Here is an 18,254-nt window from a genome sequence, read left to right as displayed (position 1 = left end):
CAGCAATGTTGAATGCTACTACTATGGTAAAATGGGTCATATGGCTAAAGACTGCTACAAAAAGCAAAATGACATCATGAATGGAAAATTGTAGCAAGGCAATTATGCATCCTCTAGTAGATAGGGTGATGACAGAAATGAGCATCTGTTTATGGTGCAGCACATGACCAACTCTGTGACAAGTGCTGAAGAAAGCAATGATGTGTGGTATGTTGACTCAGGTGCATCAAACCACATGACAGGTTATGCAAAATGGATGCAGGATGCAAGGAAAATGGAAAGACCAGGATTTGTGGATACTGGTGATGATACTGCACATCCTATTGTGCAAATTGGTAAAATTAATTTGTCTATGCAGGATGGGAAAAAGAAATACCTATTTGATGTATTTCATGTCCCTAAGATCACCAAGAACTTGGTTTTTGTTGGTCAAATGGTTGAGCAGGGCTTGCAGGTCAGATTTAATCCTCATGGATGCTTTGTTGACGATATGAAAAATAAAGGTCGCTTGATAGCAAAAGGGAAGAAGAAGGGAAGGATGTTTACGTTGGATGCGGACATGCTTGAATTGAGTGCAGCAATGTTTGGACATGGGACCAGTGTAGTTGCAGATATTGATATCTAGCATAAACGCATTGGTCATGTTAATGTACAACGACTTAAATTAATGCAGGCCCAAAATATTGTTGCAAGATTGCCTAAGTTCAAGGTTGCAGAAATGCATAAGGTATGTGAAGCCTGTCAATTTGGAAAACAGGCAAGGAAACCAATTCCTAGACATGTTCAAGAGAGTGAGAGGCCATTGGAATTAATCCACTCTGATGTGTGGACTACTAAACCTACATCTATTGAGGCTGTCATTATTTTGTCACTTTTATTGATGACTACAGTAGAAAAGTTTGGGTGTATTTTATGAAAAAGAAAAGTGAAGTGTTTGGGCATTTCAAAGCTTTTAAGGCTATGTTTGAGAAAGAAACAGGCCTGCAAAATAAAATGCCTAAGGTCAGATGGAGGGGGAGAGTACCTCTCAAATGAGTTTGCAAGGTTCCTACAAAAGCATGGCATAAAGTAGCAATATTCATGCAATCATACCCCACAGCAAAATGGACTTGCAGAAAGGAAAAACAGGCATATTCAAGAGGTATCTCATGCCAGGCTCAATGAAAAAGACCTGCCAGATTATTATTGGGCTGAAGCAGTTGCTACAGCAGTCTACATAATGAGTAGGACTCCCACTGGAGCAATACATGGCATGATGCTAGAGAAGAGGTATACTGGTAGGAAACCAGATATTTCTCATTTGCAAGTTTTTGGTTGCATTGCCTATGTTCATGTGCCAGATGAGTTGAGATCCAAGCTAGATCCAAAGGCTGGGAAGTGCATCTTTATTGGTTATTCTCTGCGCAGCAGAAAGGGTATAGATGCTATAACCCTTCTACTCGTAAGTTTATAGTGAGCAGAGATGTTTTTTATGAGATGAGCAACTGGTATAAACCAGTAAATGTGATTTAGAATGTAGATGCGCAAAATGGTAATGCTGCACATAATTCACAGCAACAATCACAAAATATTGATGGACCTGTAGTGTCCTCTAGCAGTGGTTCACATACTTCACCATGGACAGGCAGATTGAGATCAGGAGAATCTCCTGAAAGCAATGCAGATAGTGGTATGCAAGTATCACGAAAAGGAAAAGAGAAAGTAGATCAGCCCATGGTTGATGTGAATGCAGGTCACTCTTATGTGGATGGTGAATCTAGTGGCTCAGAATCGAGCCTTGATGATGAGTTGGGTATTCCTTCTGTTGCTACACCTGGAGTAAAGGAAGACAAGGGATGTTTTGAGAGCACCTGGTAGTGAGCCTATTTTGCACAGGTCTACCAAAGTTAAGTATCCTGTGGATAGGCTGAAATATGATGGATTTAGAGCCATTCACTATGCCTATATGGTCAAAGTGATACAAGAACCAGAACCCACTTCTTTTGAGTAAGCCATGGGAAAAGAAAAATGGGAGAAAGCCATGGATGAAGAAATGGATGCCTTGGAAGCAAATGCTACATGGGAATTGGTGCCTTTGCCTAAAGACAAGAATGCAAGTGGCTGCAAGTGGGTTTATAAGGTGAAGCACAATGCAGATGGTTCTGTGAGCAGATACAAGGCAAGATTAGTTGTCAAGGGGTATGCACAGACAGATGGCATTGATTATGAAGAAACATTCAGCCCGGTTGCAAGGATGGAAACCATAAGAGCAGTCATTGCTATGGCTGCATCAAAGGGATGGTCTTTACATCAGATGGATGTAAAGAATGCTTTCTTGCATGGGGTGAGTTGCAAGAAGAGGTCTATATGGAGCAGCCACCAGGTTATGTGCATGCTGTTCATCGTGAGTTTGTTTGTAGGTTGAAGAAAGCCTTGTATGGCTTGAAGCAAGCACCCAGAGCATGGTCTGACAAGATAAGACAATATCTTGTCACTATTGGCTTTCAGATTTCCATGGTAGATTTCTCACTTTATGTGAGAAAAACGGAGAAAGGTATTATGCTGCTTGTCATTTACGTTGATGATTTGTTCATCACAGGTGATAGTGATGAAGATATCCTTCATGTGAGAATGCTATTGAAGTAGAAGTTTGAGATGAAGGATTTGGGAGAGCTGCGTTACTTCTTGGGCATTGACGTGATTAGATCCACAAGTGGGATATGGCTCTTGCAGAGGCAGTATGGATTGGACATGCTGTCCAAATATGGGATGACAGGCTATAAACCTATTTCAGTTCCTTTGGAGCAGAATGTGAAGCTGAGCATAGATGCAAGTGAGCTTGTCGAAGACCCTACTATGTACATACACATAGTAGGGAGTTTGATTTATATGACTATTACCAGGCTAGATTTGAGCCATGCTATTGGGTTGGTAAGTCAGTTTATGCAGGCTCCAAGGAAACTGCATTTGGATGTGGCCAGATGCATATCGAGGTATGTGAAGTCCACATTGCAGTATGGACTATCTTATGAGACTGGGGTTCAGATACAATTGCATGGATACACTGATGCTGATTGGGTTGGTAGTATTTTTGATAGATGATTTATTAGTGGATATGTGTTCGCTTTTGGGAGTGTTGCAGTCACCTGGAGCAGCAAGAAATAGCCTACAGTTTCCTTGTCGAGCACAGAGGCTGAGTACAGGTGCAGCAATGGCTGCATGTGAGGCAGCTTGGTTGCATAAGCTACTTTATTAAATGCATCAGTCTACAGATGGGCCAGTTGTCATTTATTGTGACAACATGAGCAGTATAGACAGCAAATAACCTAGTCTGTGATGCTAGAACAAAGCACATTGAGGTGCATTATCACTATGTGCAGGAGAAGGTTCTAGTAGGTTTTATTGATCTAGTTTATGTTAGCACAGAGGATCAGGTAGCTGACATATTCATGATGGCATTGGGTGTAGAGAAGCTGTGCAAGTTCAGAGACCTGCTTGGTGTGCAGGAATTGGGATTGAGCTCGAGGGGGAGTGTTGAGATATCGATCTCCATTCGTGATATGCCAAGGTGACCATTGTGCATTTATGTCACTGACTTGTTAGCTATAGATGCGGTTGGTACACTGCCCATGAATAATAGCTGGATGATAGCTATCTTTATGTACTCTAGTTAGTGGCTCACTTAGTATGCCACCTAGGTTAGCTGAGTTTGGTTTGAGACCCACATATAGGGCTCATCTATTCCTTTTATACTAAGAGAGGGAGTTCTTTTGGCTTTCACAACTAAGAAGAGGAAAACTGTTTTCAGCCTCCACCTTTGTGTGTATTCCCCCATTGTGTATGTGAGAAAGCTACAAGTGAGACTCCTTACTTCTCTCCCACTCTCTTCACAAGATGATGGCAGCAGGCCGAGAAAGTCCACAAGTCCAATAAATGTTTGCAAGTTTTTTACTTTTTCAAAATACGACGACATTTTGCGCCTCAAGGAAATTCCAAGCTCCCAACTATTTTATCAACCTCTCTATAGCAAGCATATCCCAGCTCTTTAGGCCAATCTAATGGACTATCATAGACCTCTTCACACACTCGAATCACACACTGCTTGCTTGTATTCGCCGACTTGTATGCCGATAGTAACTCCTCCTTTCACTTGGGGACCTCTTCATCTTGGTATTTGCGCTCTATGCAACTTCGCGCCTCCATCATGCCTGCCAAAAGAAACCTACATCATGAGCTTGACAAGTACCTTAAAGGAGAAGGAAAAACAATAGCCAGGGGAATTAATTTCATTGTCTTTGCCAACCCAAGTAATACACCCACCACCAAAGGATGTGCTCCTTGTAGCTATTTTCCTCATTCTTCTCCGGGTCTATTTCCGTGAGGAGGTCATCCAACATCATTATCAGAGAAAACAAAAGCATTCCAAAGTCTTTTGGAAATGCCATAAATTCACTGTAGGTGGATTGGTGTACAGAGTTTTGGGGATTAATAGGCTCTTAGTTGTGTTTGCACTGCACTTAAATAGGGAGAGAGTTCATTGAGCCCGACCTTCTCCTTCTTCAGTCTCACATTAGTTGTCTAATCGAAATCTTTCATCTCACATTAGTTGTCTAATTGAAATCCTTCGCCTCACATTAGTTGACTAATCAAACGAGAAAGATACATCACATCCTTTTAGTTGCTCTACTACTGCTTGAACCTCCCAGAACTTCATGGTTCCTCTCATATCAGGAAAGAAGTGAATGGTATTCTTTAGCACATCTTGGAGGTCTGTTGGCAGGGTGGAAAGCTTGACTCCACCATCTTTACTAATTTGAGCATTGGGGTATACATCTAGAATATCCTATCTCTTCCATTGCTTCTTAAAGAAGTGTTCTTGCAAATTGCTTCCACAAATGCCTAGTGCATTTTCAATCACTCTTTCAGTGATGGTAAACTTTTAACCTTGACAGACTAGTTGCCCCTCCTTCACGTTCACCTCCTGTACCAACCTGGTCAAGTTTTGAGACCATCCAAGTTGGGCTTTTAAAGAGCGAGAGGGGAACTCCCATATGTCATGATTTCAAGATTAGGGTAGGAGAGGCTCTTGCATTGTCCTACAGAGGGGGAGGAAAGATTGTGTGAGGAGCTCACAGACTATGTAGGGTCCATTACCAGAGGGGATAGAAGTTGCAGGAAGAGTGCAAGGGGGACAGAAATGGTCGAGAGGGATAGAAGATGAAATAGTGAAGGAAATAGAATAGTGGAGGCTTGATTTTGTAGTCCGAGTGCAAGGGGGAAAGAAATGATCGAGAGGGATAGAGGACGAAATGGTTAGGTAATGGAATAGTGGAGGCTTAAGTTTGGAGCCCGACTACACTATCAAGGTGAGAGCCACCATGGTGGTTTGCCAGAATTTTGATAAATTCAAGAAGGCGATACTACCTTGCATGGTAATGAGTGATTGGAGGTGGTGGCATCTAAGATTCCCAGCCATGTTTGTGGTGGCGGCTAAGACCCACCGAGTTGGCAGCAACTAACTACCAGCCACCGCAATGGCCTATGGGCTTGCATGCATGATTACTATGAGTGCAATACATTATCAGTCTCATCAGATTTGCATGCTCAGGAGAGTACTAGAGTGAATACTAATGAGTGATTAGAGGTGATTAGGCTTCATAATTTACTTTTGTGGTAATTACTGCCCGGTGGTGATGGCTCTCATCAGCAGCCATGTTTGTGACCATCGGGGTGGCAGCTAATTATGAGCCAGTGTAGTGGCCTGTAGTTACTCACCTGTCAGTTACCACTACTAGGCTTGCATGCATGATTACTACGAGTGCAGTAAATTACTAACCATTGGGCTTGCATGCTCAGTAGAGTCTTAGGGTGCATAGTAATGAGTGATTAGAGGTGATTAGAATTCATGATTTACTTTTGTGGTAATTACTATCCAGTGGTGGTGGCTCTCATCAGCCACGTCTGTCGTGGCTAAGATTCCACCAGGATGGCAGTTAATTACCAGTCACCACAGTGGTCTGCTCACCCACCACCGAGCTTAAGTATGCATGATCACTATGAGTGCAGTCAAAATTAGAAGTCACCAGGCTTGCATGCTTAGTAGAGTACTAGAGTGCCTGGTAATGAGTGATTAGAGGTGATTAGGCTTCATGATTTACTTTTGCGGGAATTAGTGTCTGGTGGTGGTGGCTTGCATCAACCATGTCTGTCGTGGCTGTGATTCCAATGAGCTAGCAATTAATTACCACAGCCACCGTAGTGGCCTGCTCACCCACCACTGAGCTTAAGCATGCATGATCACTACGAGTGCAATAAAAATTACCAGTCACTAGGTATCCATTCTTAGTAGAGTACTAGAGTGCATGGTAATGAGTGATTAGATGTGATTAGGCTTCATGTTTTACTTTTTTGGGAATTACTTCCTGATGGTGGTGGCTCTCATCAGCCATGTCTGTTGTGGCTAAGTTTCGTTAATTGCATTTTGCTTCATTGTATAAGGAAATACATTTTCTTGGTGCACAAATATATAACTCCAAGAACGAATGCGGTGGCTCTCATAGATCTCCTTCTGTTTGCCAGCGCGCTAGTCATCATAGACCTCCTCCTATAATACATAAAAATAGGTAACTGAGTTATAACTCTAAGAACCAAGGCAGTGGTCGCTCCAAGACAACCTTCAATTCTGGGTGATGATAGGTCGTCAGGCCAGAGACTGCGGTGAGGTGATGATAGGTCGTCAGGCTAGAGACTGCGCTGAGGTGATGCTCAGAATGGTAGATTGTGTCTCACTATTACGCCAAAAACTAGCGCGGTGGTCTCTCCAAGCCAACCTTTGATTTGCATGGGCAAAGCTATGGCAAAAGGCTGTGCGATGATAGGTGGTCAGACTGCGCTACGATGGTGTTTAGAATGATAGATTGCGTCTCATTATTATGCCAAGAACCAGCGCGGTGGTCTCTGAAAGCCAACCTTGAATTTTAATGATTTGCATGGGTGCGATCCCCAGTGACAGGTGGCAAAGTTGTGGCGGCAAAAGGTTGTGCAATGATAAGTGGTCAGGCCAGAGGCTCCATTGTGTGAAGTTGTGCACAGATGCACGATGTAGTGCAGAGATGCCGTGTGTTGAGCTTTGTGGTGTTCAAAATAAATAGATTACGTCTCATTATTATGCTAGTGCGACACAATGACGTCGAGAAAATTAAAATTTTCACCTAGGAGCACATCGCGTCACGGCCCCCCAAAATGGCCCTAAAAATAGTTTTGCAATTGGCTACACCCTAGCAAACATTGACCCCTGTTGAGTTTGCATTCAATGAGGATATCTAAGCCACTTTATTCTATCAGAAAGGGTGTAAATTTTGGTGTTTTAGACTTTGTTGGCACATCCGAAGCGGGCCAAAACCTCAAAAACGGCTTGGAAAATGCTGGAAACGGACAACTGGAGTCCTAGAAAAGGCAAAAAATGCTTAGACAAAAAGTGTGGTCCCACAACTTGTCAAATCGCATTCTGTTGTACACTTTTTTTTCGGCCTTTTGGCCTTTTTTGGGCCTCCGGTTGTCCGTTTTCAATGTTTTTGAAGTAGTTTCAGGGGTTTTGGTATCCGGACGCGTTGCGGCGAGGTCAAAAACACCAAATTCTCCACTCTATGTCAATTATAAGAAAGTAGCTCAGTTATCCTCATTGAATGTACATCTTTTTAGAACACATACTTTGTCAGTTTGCTTTTTGATATTATCCATTTTTGAAGCTAGAAATAGAGAAATTTCTCTCAAGCTGCTAAAATGAGCTCTCATTTTTCCTAATGATTTGTATATCACATGTTTATTCAGATCTCCAAATATCAATATGTGATCAAAATATTGAATAAAGCTCATTTGATCGGATCTAGGATGTCTACATGTTGATTTTGAGCAGTGTCAGTTCCTGGCCTGCATATCTTATCGCTAGGCTATTGGATGTAGCCACCAAGAAGCTCCCTTCAGAAGAGTTTCCATTCTTTTATGGAGTTTGCCCTTATTCTTACCCTTTGCATTGCTAGAAGCAGTACATCATCATCAAATAGCTTTTGGCATCCTCCTCATGGATCAATACAAAACCAAGCTCCTTGGATGTGAGTGATTTTGATCTATCTTCAGCTATTACCAACCCATCGAAGCTCCTTGGCCATTTATTGAGCATGAGAGTGGCTAATCAATTACTATCAACCTTTTGACCAACTGCTGCTGATTGATCTCTCAAGAACTTCACTTTGACCAAATGTCCACTTACTGGACCCCCTATTCCATTGTCAACATAAACAGCTCACTTTGAAGAGTCACTATTTCTAATGTATTGTTGGTCTTGAACAGATCACGCAAGACCATTCAGGCCTCTACTGCAATCAATGCTAATTGAATATGCGGCAACACAAAATTTGCAACCGTCCCAATGATTCAAGATAATGTCATCTCTAAGCACCCAATCCCTCAACACTACATGAACTGACACTTTGATGACTTTCCGGTGGCATCCACATGATCTTGGTCTTAGTACCCACTCCTTTAATGACCTCTCATTTTGCATGTGCAACCAGATAGTTCAAAATCGTGAGGTTACAAACTCGATAGTTGGTCCCATCCAATTTAGTCACCTTGCCAATATTTAGTATGGGCATGCAGGATGCCATGTTGTACCATGAGGATTACTTTGGATTCACAAAGCAGATTGGATTCTTGTTATGCTTGATTGATTAGAAGTTGCATAACTCTTCTTGTCAAAGTCAAACCTTTGATGCTGTCTTTATCTGGGTCTAATCTCCAAGGCTCACCTCCCTTGGCTATAATCTCACTCCCTTGAGCTCTAATAAGATGTTAGAGAAATGGGGCTAGCTATCCTAAAGGCTAACCCTAGGTTGGAAGTCTTTTCGCAACTAAACTCAAAACTAAAGAGATGAATATAATGTAGGACACCCAAATATGACATTCAATGGATTGCTCGAAATAGGGAAAAAGTAAACCCTTCACCTACACAATCTTGCATGCTTTAGTGAGCTTCCATGGACTCTTGCTGAGCTCCAATTAAATGTGGACTTGCATGCTTTAGTGAGCTTCCATGGACCCTTGCTGAGCTCCGATTAAATGTGGAAACTAGGTTCTCAAGGTCCGTTTTAGAGGAGGGGCTAATCTTCCCCCCACACTAATATGGGCCAACTGTCCCTATAGACAGGAAGACACAGTGGCGAACCTGCCAAATGGTAGGCCGACTGCCTTGCTACCCCCACTAGCTAAGTCTGTCTTGGCCGACCAGACCTGACCAGCATAAGGCCTTGCCAAGCCTCATGTCACGCTATATTTGCCAAGCCTCATGTCCATGCTCTTCCTTTTGTCACATTTTATGGCCTGTGGCCGATCTGTCATCCCTTAATTGCTCCTCGTGGCAATTCAGCTTTTACCCATCCTATTTGCATGCCCATATGACAGCCTATGTGGGAATCTATAAGCTGCCCACATGCCACTCCATGTGGAGGTTATCGTACTTGTCTGCTTGTGTGGCACAGTAAAGAAGCCCATCTCCCCTTTTTCATATGCAGGCGTGTTGCTCTCAGGTGGGGCAATGACCCTTCTGGTACAACTTTCTCTTCCCCTATGCCCTCAAAAGTCTTGCAGCTCAAACTAGAACAGCAACAAGGATTCGTGACCTGAAGCTGTTTGGATGAAATTGCTTGTAGACTAAAATTCTTTGATATAACAAATACCAGAATCACACACACATACCACTTGGATGTACCTCCCCTTGTCTTCTGAACACATACATGGAAATAGAGGGAAAACATCCAACCCCTGTTTGGTGAGATGAAATAAATATATTACTCAAAGAAGCAATTTAGTTCCGACCAATTGACCCAAGCAACCTATCATAGCTGACGTATTGAATCACAAAACTGCAAGAGGTTGCTTAAGGATCAGTCAGAATAGAAAGGCCTAGAGCCTTCTGACCAGGGCAAGACACTTCTGCATTAGGAGCAGGTGTGTGTGCTTTGACTCAGAAACCCCATTCAAAGCCTTCCACCTGAACAAATTGGAAAGAGTCACAATCATAACATGTATGGGATCCTATTTTATTTCATACAAAATAGATAGCTCCATTCACCATCAGCACAGTCGTTACTATTTAAATTTTGAAAGCACAATTGAATAGTTTGCTTTGCAAGTAAAGGACAAAGTGGATATATAAATCTCAGAACAGAGGTAAATCACACTCTCCCCATTTGGAGAGAGTTTGTTTCAGTTCAAAAGATGGTCCTATGAAAATGAAAATTCACAAACATTGAGAGTACTTGCAAGATTGCCCTACTCTTCTAAGTTGATTGAATGTCCTGCTGTGAGTCTCCCACAAAAATTGGGCATTGAGCAGAATTTAATGGATCCACACCAACAATATAACTATATTTTTAAAATTGAACCAGTTGAAGGCAAGAAAAGGGCGAAAGAATTGTCCTCTATCTAACTTTGTAAAATAGACAGAGTGAAACACTTTCATCCTGGCTTTTGTTCAGCCAATCTTGCTGCAAAACCAGTTTCTTTAAGTAGGATCTTTGGCGCTTGACTACTTTCATCAGATCCACAAAGGAATTTTCTGCTAAGTGGACTGGTCTCCCAGTAATTAAGTGCATTTTTTCGTCTTGCTCCTTCATGATGTAGAAATGTGACGTCGAAGGTATTAGTGTTCTCTCAAACTAAATGTAATAGTGGCTTGTGTGTTGGCTGACTCCACCATACCTTATCTATGAGGGATCTTAACCCATGTGAAGCAGTCTCATATTAATAGTAGATGTCTGAAAGCAAGGACTCTTTATCTGAATGCTATGAAAAGGCTAATTTGTGGTGGAAAGCTGCCTTGAATCGACTGACATGCAGCCCTGCTCATCTGTTAAGGAGCTTGACTGATTTGTGTATGTATCAGAATGTACCCGGACAAGGTGTTTCTTGCACTGGCAGGTGCAGCTGCATGTCCAGCTTCGATTACTCCCCCTGAAACTTGATACATCAAACAGCTCGATAAACTGTTGATCCAGAACTCTTGCTTTTGTTCCAGCAAAACGTTGATATTCATCAAATATAGACGTTAAGGAAAAGTTCTGCACTTTTCGCAGACAGCCAACCAGACACCCGGTGCGATGCTGCAGGCATTACTTTTACTGTGAGAACCAGAAGAATCAAGAATCAAGGAAATCAATGTGCTACAGGAAAATATGATTGTGCACGAGAGAAGAAATGCTTTAACCTTAGTTTGGAGATTTTACAGTAAACCTGGCTTGGAAAATGCAGCAAGGCGATGAGTTGTTTGAGGAGTAATACCTTTCCTTTCTTGCAGTGAATGAGCACAGGATGATTTCTTTTATCTGCAATAGTTCCAAGCAGATTAGTGTAATGAACAGAAATATCAAATGGTGGATGGTGTCGTTTCCCAATCCCTCTCAGGATTGGTAATTCCTTTCATATGCACATCTGTACATGAGGCAGACAATCACCTACCTAACACGACCTTCAGAGCCGCTCTAATCACATCGTCCGGCATGTCCACAAAGGGTTCCTGTCATATCAGTGATCACGTGTTACATTCCTGGAATCAGAACACCCTGGTTCTAAAGTGATAGCTATAATCGGCTTCCTGAATCCAGAAGAGGGTTTCCAAAATAATGAATGCAGTAGAGGGCTTCCAAAGCTGAGACCCAGTAGTGGAGTAAAAGAATCACACGGTCTAAAAAAGGAAGCAAAAATGAGTCTAAACGCAAGGCCTCTGTTTTAAGATACACATGTTTGATTATCAGTCACAAACTAACACCCTAGTATAAGATGAGACTGCTGGTTTGGCACACAACCTTTGTTCCCTCGATGCCGTGATGGAAAAGATTAATGTTGTGCTTCTTCAAAAACTCCATGTAAAGGTCAGGATAGGGCTCTGGACAAAGATAGCTGCAATTCAAGCAAAATATTTGTGACGGGTTTGCTAAACTGAACAGAACATCCAGTCTCTTACTACGCTTTCGGGCCAACAATAATTCCCTCATCATGTCTACGTCAACAATCGCAGAAGGTAAAATAACTTCTATCAACGAGTTAGATCGAAAAACCCCTTTCTCTCGAGTACTACTGAAAGTCCTGTTCTGTTACGACTTCTAAAAACTACCAAATTATGAATTACGCTGATCGTCTTTTTGCGATTCGCATTGAATATCCCCTAAATGACCGATTTCCTTTTTCTCGGGGATGCATAAAGCTCAGTAGAGTAACGTGGTTATGTATCTACGGCAATAACACTTCAAATCTGTCCAACTCTCTAGCATTTCTCAAAGTTTTAACTCTATTGATTTGTACGAATGACATGACACAAGTCGATGTCCGCAGAATACTTAACAGACAGGTGACACTGGATAATATTGTGACCAGTGACAAGAACAGCAAGCATAGAGCATGAATACTCGGTGAACAATTCAGACTCGTACTCAGATGAAATCTAGATAAGCTAACTCGGAACAATCAAGTGAAGGTACCCATCTTGGATGGCGGCGCATTCCCATATCCAAACTTTAAACTTTCATCGCGATGGCGGAAGGTGCAGCGTTTAGTAGGTGATAACATTGCACTTCCGAATTGGAGCGCCCATTCAGTCTTCGTCACTTTCCACTTGTTCAAAATATACGACTGATTATGGTAACAGCAGATAAACAACACTGAAATTGAGCTTTTGAAATCGGACGCCCATTCAGTCCTCGTCAAATCGATTTCACAATTTTCGCCTTTTGCAGAGCGCCACTACTTCAAAATATGAGAGTGAGTATGGTTCAAGTAGACAATCTGATTCATCATATTTCATAGAAATTAAGATTTGACGCAAAAGCTAAACACAAGGATTAGATGACCGCGATCTCTAAGCCTAAGGGAAAAAGTTTGGTACTGCTGACCAATGAGGAAATATAGCTTCCACAACAAGCATTGCAGCTTGTATGCTACCAATCTTCAAATTGCTGCATGCAATGCAAACATATCCAGCTTGAAAGCTGTACAAGAAATTCTTCGGGATGTAGCTCGCCAGGAGCTTTACATGTGTAAAACAAAGTAGTGCCGGATTAAACGGATAGCTACAGCCGTGCTTGAAGTCTGTGACGTCTACTCTTCGAAAGACAGGAAATTACGTAGAGGCCATAATGGCCGAACAGACCCAAGGGATAGGCAAGAGAAGAATCGAAAGAAGAATGAATGACCTACACAATGGAGCGGAGCTGCAGCGTCTGGAGGAAAGGCAAGTTGTTTCTGTGCGGGTAACCGGATCGGAAGACGCCATCGTCAACCATGGCGAAGTTGAGGGGGGGAAGGAGGAGAGCTTCGTCAAATTCTTGGGAATCCATGATCAGAGCTCGTTTGCGCATGGCGAGAAAGGGATGAAGATGCAGAAACACGGCGGGAGAGGCGAGGTTTATGTAGTGTAGATTCTCAGGCACACGTGAGAGGGGCTAAGGGACCGAAGCTGGTACTTTTGGACATTCTAAGGATATTCTTGTGTGCGGAAAATAGTGTGATCAGCTCGTGGATTCTGATCCCAGCCAAGCTTTCATTTTCTGTCGTACTCTCGATCAGAATTTTTTTGGATTCATCCCCGCCAACCAAGAATTTCACTTTCAATCGCTGCGGAATTCCGATGAATTTTACTTTCGATCAGAGCGGAATTTGGATGGATCCGGCCGGCAATTAAGAGGTTTTACGTTGGATCAAAAAGCTCCTGATTCCAAAACTTTCGATCGAAAAGCTTCGCATGATCCGCTGCACTGCAATGAAGATGGGTTCGACTTTGGATTAAGACTTGGTGATGCGCTGCAGGATTGAATTGGATTGATCTGGGCAGAAATTTTCACGACAGGAAAGCGGACGGACGGATCTATGGGGAGGAAGCAAAGTTTATAGTGGAGGTTTTAGATTCAAAAAAAGCAGACATTTAAAAAACGTTCGTTTGGGTGCGCTAGGGGTTCAATGATTGAGATGGACGGGAGGAGCTTCGCAAGAATATGCGAATCCAAGTCCCCCTCTCTCCATTCCAGAGATGGACGTTGGTGGGTCTCTTGGGACGTTTGCTGCATTTCATCCAAACTCCTCCACCCCCTCATGCCCACTACATGACGCATTTGTCTCCACCACATGCCAAGAACATGATGCATTTGTGTGTGTGTCTATATACTTTTTCACTAGAAAAAAAGTGTGTGTTTGTGTGTATGTTTCAACAAAAAAATAGGCCTCCCCCCCAGGAGGAAGAAAGAGAGAGAAAGGAAGAGAGGGAATCGGAGGGAGGGGGTTTTCGGGGGGGGGGGGGGGGGGGGAAGAGAGAGAGAGAGAGAGAGAGAGAGAGAGGGGGGGGGGCTCATAATGTGGAGGATTTCTAGATGAAAAAATAGCAAGTGGATCGTAAAATTAATCTGGATTTTTTCAAAATCGAAAAGGGCCATTTTCGCTTTGTAGCGGCCTCGCCTCCATTAAGGCCTACTGACGGTAGGCCAAAAAGTGTGCGTGTGAGAGAGAAGGTGAATTGATAATAAATTATAGCACAACGAAAGGAGCTGAGAGTTGCACTCTGGTGTATGCTTGCTCTGCCTGCTTAGTCGACTAGCTTATTTTTTTTATTAAAAGAAAAATCATTCATAAGGCCTGCCCAAAATCTAAAATATCAAAAAAGAAGACGAATTGGATTTGTAGCACGGAAAAGAGGATGGAGAGATGATGAATTGAAAGCTGAGAGAGAGAGAGAGAGAGAGAGAGAGAGAGAGAGAAGGGGGGGGGGGGGGGGCTAAAAATATAGAGGATTGGTAGAGAAGAAAATAGCAAGTGGATGATTTTCTAAAAATCGAAAATGGCAAATTTTCGCTTTTTCCAAATCGCCTTCACTTAGACCTACCTCACAATAGGCCAAAAAGTGTATTTGTGATGTATGTGTATGTGTGTGTGCATATCATCAAACTCCTAGAAGCCCCAACACATTGCATGAGTTGATGCCATGACATCAGAGTCTTTGCACTTCATCCAAAGTCCACCACAGCACCAACCCTTGTCACATGCCAAGGACATGACGCAATTGTCTATGTGTGTGTGTGATTTCACCCAAAAAATAAAAAGTGTGTGATGTATGTGTATGTGTGTGTGGATATCATCAAACTCCTAGAAGTGTTTTAACACATTGCATGAGATGATGCAATGTGTGTGTGAGTCATGTGGGTACACACACACATACAATGTGTTTGTGTGAGATGACACAATGTGTGTGTGTGTGGGTACACACACGCACACACACATGTACACACACACACATGCACACACACACACACGCACGAACATGCAGATGCAAAACAAGTGAAGTCCACACACATTGTATCATCTTCTACATGTGTTGGTGCTCTGGACATTGATGGGAACATGGCAATGTGCAAATGAAGCCATGTGCGTGTGTGTGGGTGTGTGTGGCTACACACACCTTTTTTAAGTGAAAATGTGGGTACACACTTTTTAGTGAAGTGCTCGGGGGGGGGGGGGGGTCACTCACAAATATGTAAGCATAGCATGTGGGTTCAACAACCATCAAAAACACAGGTGAATATAGGAGGGAGCACTCATGAAAAATAAGGGGGAAGGAGCAAGCTGTGACATGTGGACTTTGCGTAGCATTTCAATAGCAGTTATGATACATGTCCTAGCGGGGGTAGTTAGTTGTCAGAAGCTGTTGTGGCAACAAATAAATAATTGAGTATCACAATCATGTTCACACCATAGAAGCATAGAACAAGTCCAGTACAATATTGTAAGCCATGGCATCTCGGGGTTGCACTCCTAAGAAACCCTATGTATCACATGCATTCAAGAGGTATTAAAAAACCCCCTCCACTAAAAAATTTTCCTGATAAAAACACCCCTCTTTACTTTTGAGCTAACTGAATTTTTTTTATAAAGTTGAATTAAAAGACCCCTCCTGTTATTGTAATCCAATCAAATTTTTTCGAAAAGTCAAATTAAAATGCTGCTCCTTTTGAATGCACGTGGTACACTAAAGTTATTTAAGGTGAACCTCCTGAGCATGGCGTATACCATTTCAACAACACTTAAATGGTTTAAGGGAGTTTAAACATGTGTCTAATTCCTTGAAATAAAGGAACTTCATTGAACTCATGGTTTGTTCTTCGAGAGACCCAACTTTGATGTCTCCATAAGAAGAATATGAGAGAGGGTGGGGCCCACTCATTTTGACAAGAAGTGCAACTCACACGTGACAAAATTTGGGGGTTTCCAATTCTTCATATAGCATTCTGGGCCATTAGACCTTATGCATCTACTATTGAGAATATGAACCCATAAGGGGAAATTTCCCCCTAGCAGAAATCATAGAAGAGGGGTTGATTGGTGGATGGTGATGCAAACGTCTTCAGGAAGCACAAGAATCATAATGGCATAAAAAGTGGCCATCTTTTCACTCTCTTTTCACCTAGGAAATCAAACAATTGGACTACATAGATGATAGCTAGGCTAGGGCATGAGGGAATGCACACTTCCAGTCACTTGACATAGTAAAAATGCCTAGAGACATATCACAAATGAAGGGTTTGAAACACTTGAAATTTATCATAGAGACCTCAAACAATGTTCGAAAGGGCGATCTGATATAAGGCTATGAAGCTCCTTAAAGAATGATCAAAGAATGGCACTATGAAATGAAGGGAACATATCTTTGTCTTTGCCCTGCAGTCTACCTACCCCCCAACCAAATTGTTCACTTGCTTCATAGTGTCTTGCATAGGATTGTGATTTACCTAAATCTTGACTTAATGATAGTCAAGTCCCAACATTTCTCACTCACTCATCAATGATGAGCCTTTATCGATTCCTCCACTTTCTTGGCTTGGTTCCTCCTCGGCATCCAATGTTCTCACTAAAATTCATCAATACATGTTTCCATGATCGAACCATTTTTCCTCTAAAAAATAGTGCCTCATCAAAGTTAGAAGCCTCATGTCCTCTCTCTCTCTCTCCTCTCCCCCCCCCCCTCTCTCTCTCTCTCTCTCTCTCTCCCCCTCTCTCTAATTTTTTCGCTAATAATGGATTGTTTTAAGTTATAAGAATGGTATTTTTAAGGTTGTGGGATCCAGTTTTGTGTACGTTGAGACTTTTAGGCCTAATGATGATGGTAGGCACATCCCTTTTTTTGAATGTATATATGATATGCATTACACATGAGTAGGAGCATCAACAATTGAAATGTAACACATTCCTATATATTTCAAGCTAAAATTATAAGGATATTTGTAATGCAAAGTGTATCTTAAAAATAAATAATAATAATTATTTTAAAACAAAAGAAAATAAAAAGGTTTTGGGTATGACATGCCTTGTAACATTTTCAAACTTCCTTGTCTACACAAGAAAGGAATTGTAGATAAATAACTAGAGGGTTGGTCCTAGAAATATACAAAGATCTTGAAAATTATACTTATGTTTTATTGGTAGTGTCACCTACATTCATGAACCTTTTAAAAATACCACTGTCTACATATTCAAAACATATCTTCTTAATAGTAGCCATGTAACATTTATTACAAATCTATCACTTTGTATTGGATAAGAAATTCTGTATACTTATTCAAATCTAAGCTTTAGAAATGTCAAGCTCTTCTAAAGAATTTTTTCTCGCACGGCTATATTTCTTATGCTTGCCATTACATTTTTATCATTAATTTTTATTAATCACTTGATATATCTTTTATAAGTCATTGTGGTTTTCATCCTTTACAACTTAAAGTTCATACATTAATAAGATAGCTCCATATCTCAATAAGCTTCACTAATGAATGATATACACTAAGGTCTTAGTGCATTTATGTGTCTCAAATCCTTGCATCAAGATCAAAGTGCCCTTAGCATGAGCTTTGATTCAATGTAGTGGAGTTGACTACCAAATTGGAAATATACATTCCCATGAAAGATCTTAGATTTGTATTTGATCACTTAGAGAGAAATTTTATGCCACCAATAAGGATGCATAGACACATTCTAGGGATGAAAGCTATGCAAACCAAAGCTTAAAAACCAAAGCTTACTTGGACAAAGAAAAGTAAGCTAAATTTCCCATACATATGCAATAACATTTATAGGAGCACATTAAGGTTTTTTATGAGAATCTACAACACGATTTATGATGAAATAAACAACAACACACTCTTTGCAGAACTTTCCTTAGAATATGATAATACGTGCTCCATCAGTGT

General features: G+C 41.6%; 1 protein-coding gene across 2 annotated transcripts; it reads right to left on the bottom strand.

Moving 5' to 3' along the window:
• Positions 1-10,251: 10,251 nt before the first annotated feature.
• On the bottom strand, positions 10,252-13,494 carry LOC147892687 (inositol diphosphatase DSP4-like). Of its 2 annotated transcripts, none has more exons than XM_087387282.1 (5): positions 13,224-13,494; positions 11,841-11,934; positions 11,494-11,551; positions 11,317-11,360; positions 10,252-11,138 (listed from the first exon to the last, which is right to left on the bottom strand). In XM_087387282.1, exons 1-5 carry the CDS (start codon positions 13,301-13,303, stop codon positions 10,833-10,835), a joined length of 582 nt encoding a protein of 193 aa, XP_087243408.1. In that variant the 5' UTR covers positions 13,304-13,494; the 3' UTR covers positions 10,252-10,832. The 2 variants fall into 2 exon arrangements, with proteins under 2 accessions (XP_087243408.1, XP_087243407.1); XM_087387281.1 differs by having other exon boundaries at positions 13,228-13,494.
• Positions 13,495-18,254: the final 4,760 nt, after the last annotated feature.

The sequence above is a fragment of the Dipteris shenzhenensis genome, chromosome 16, assembly GCF_047967505.1.
Source record: "Dipteris shenzhenensis isolate YYH24624 ecotype China chromosome 16, Dip_SZ_1.0, whole genome shotgun sequence".
NCBI lineage: Eukaryota > Viridiplantae > Streptophyta > Polypodiopsida > Gleicheniales > Dipteridaceae > Dipteris > Dipteris shenzhenensis.
This window is presented reverse-complemented; position numbering and strand designations above follow the sequence as displayed.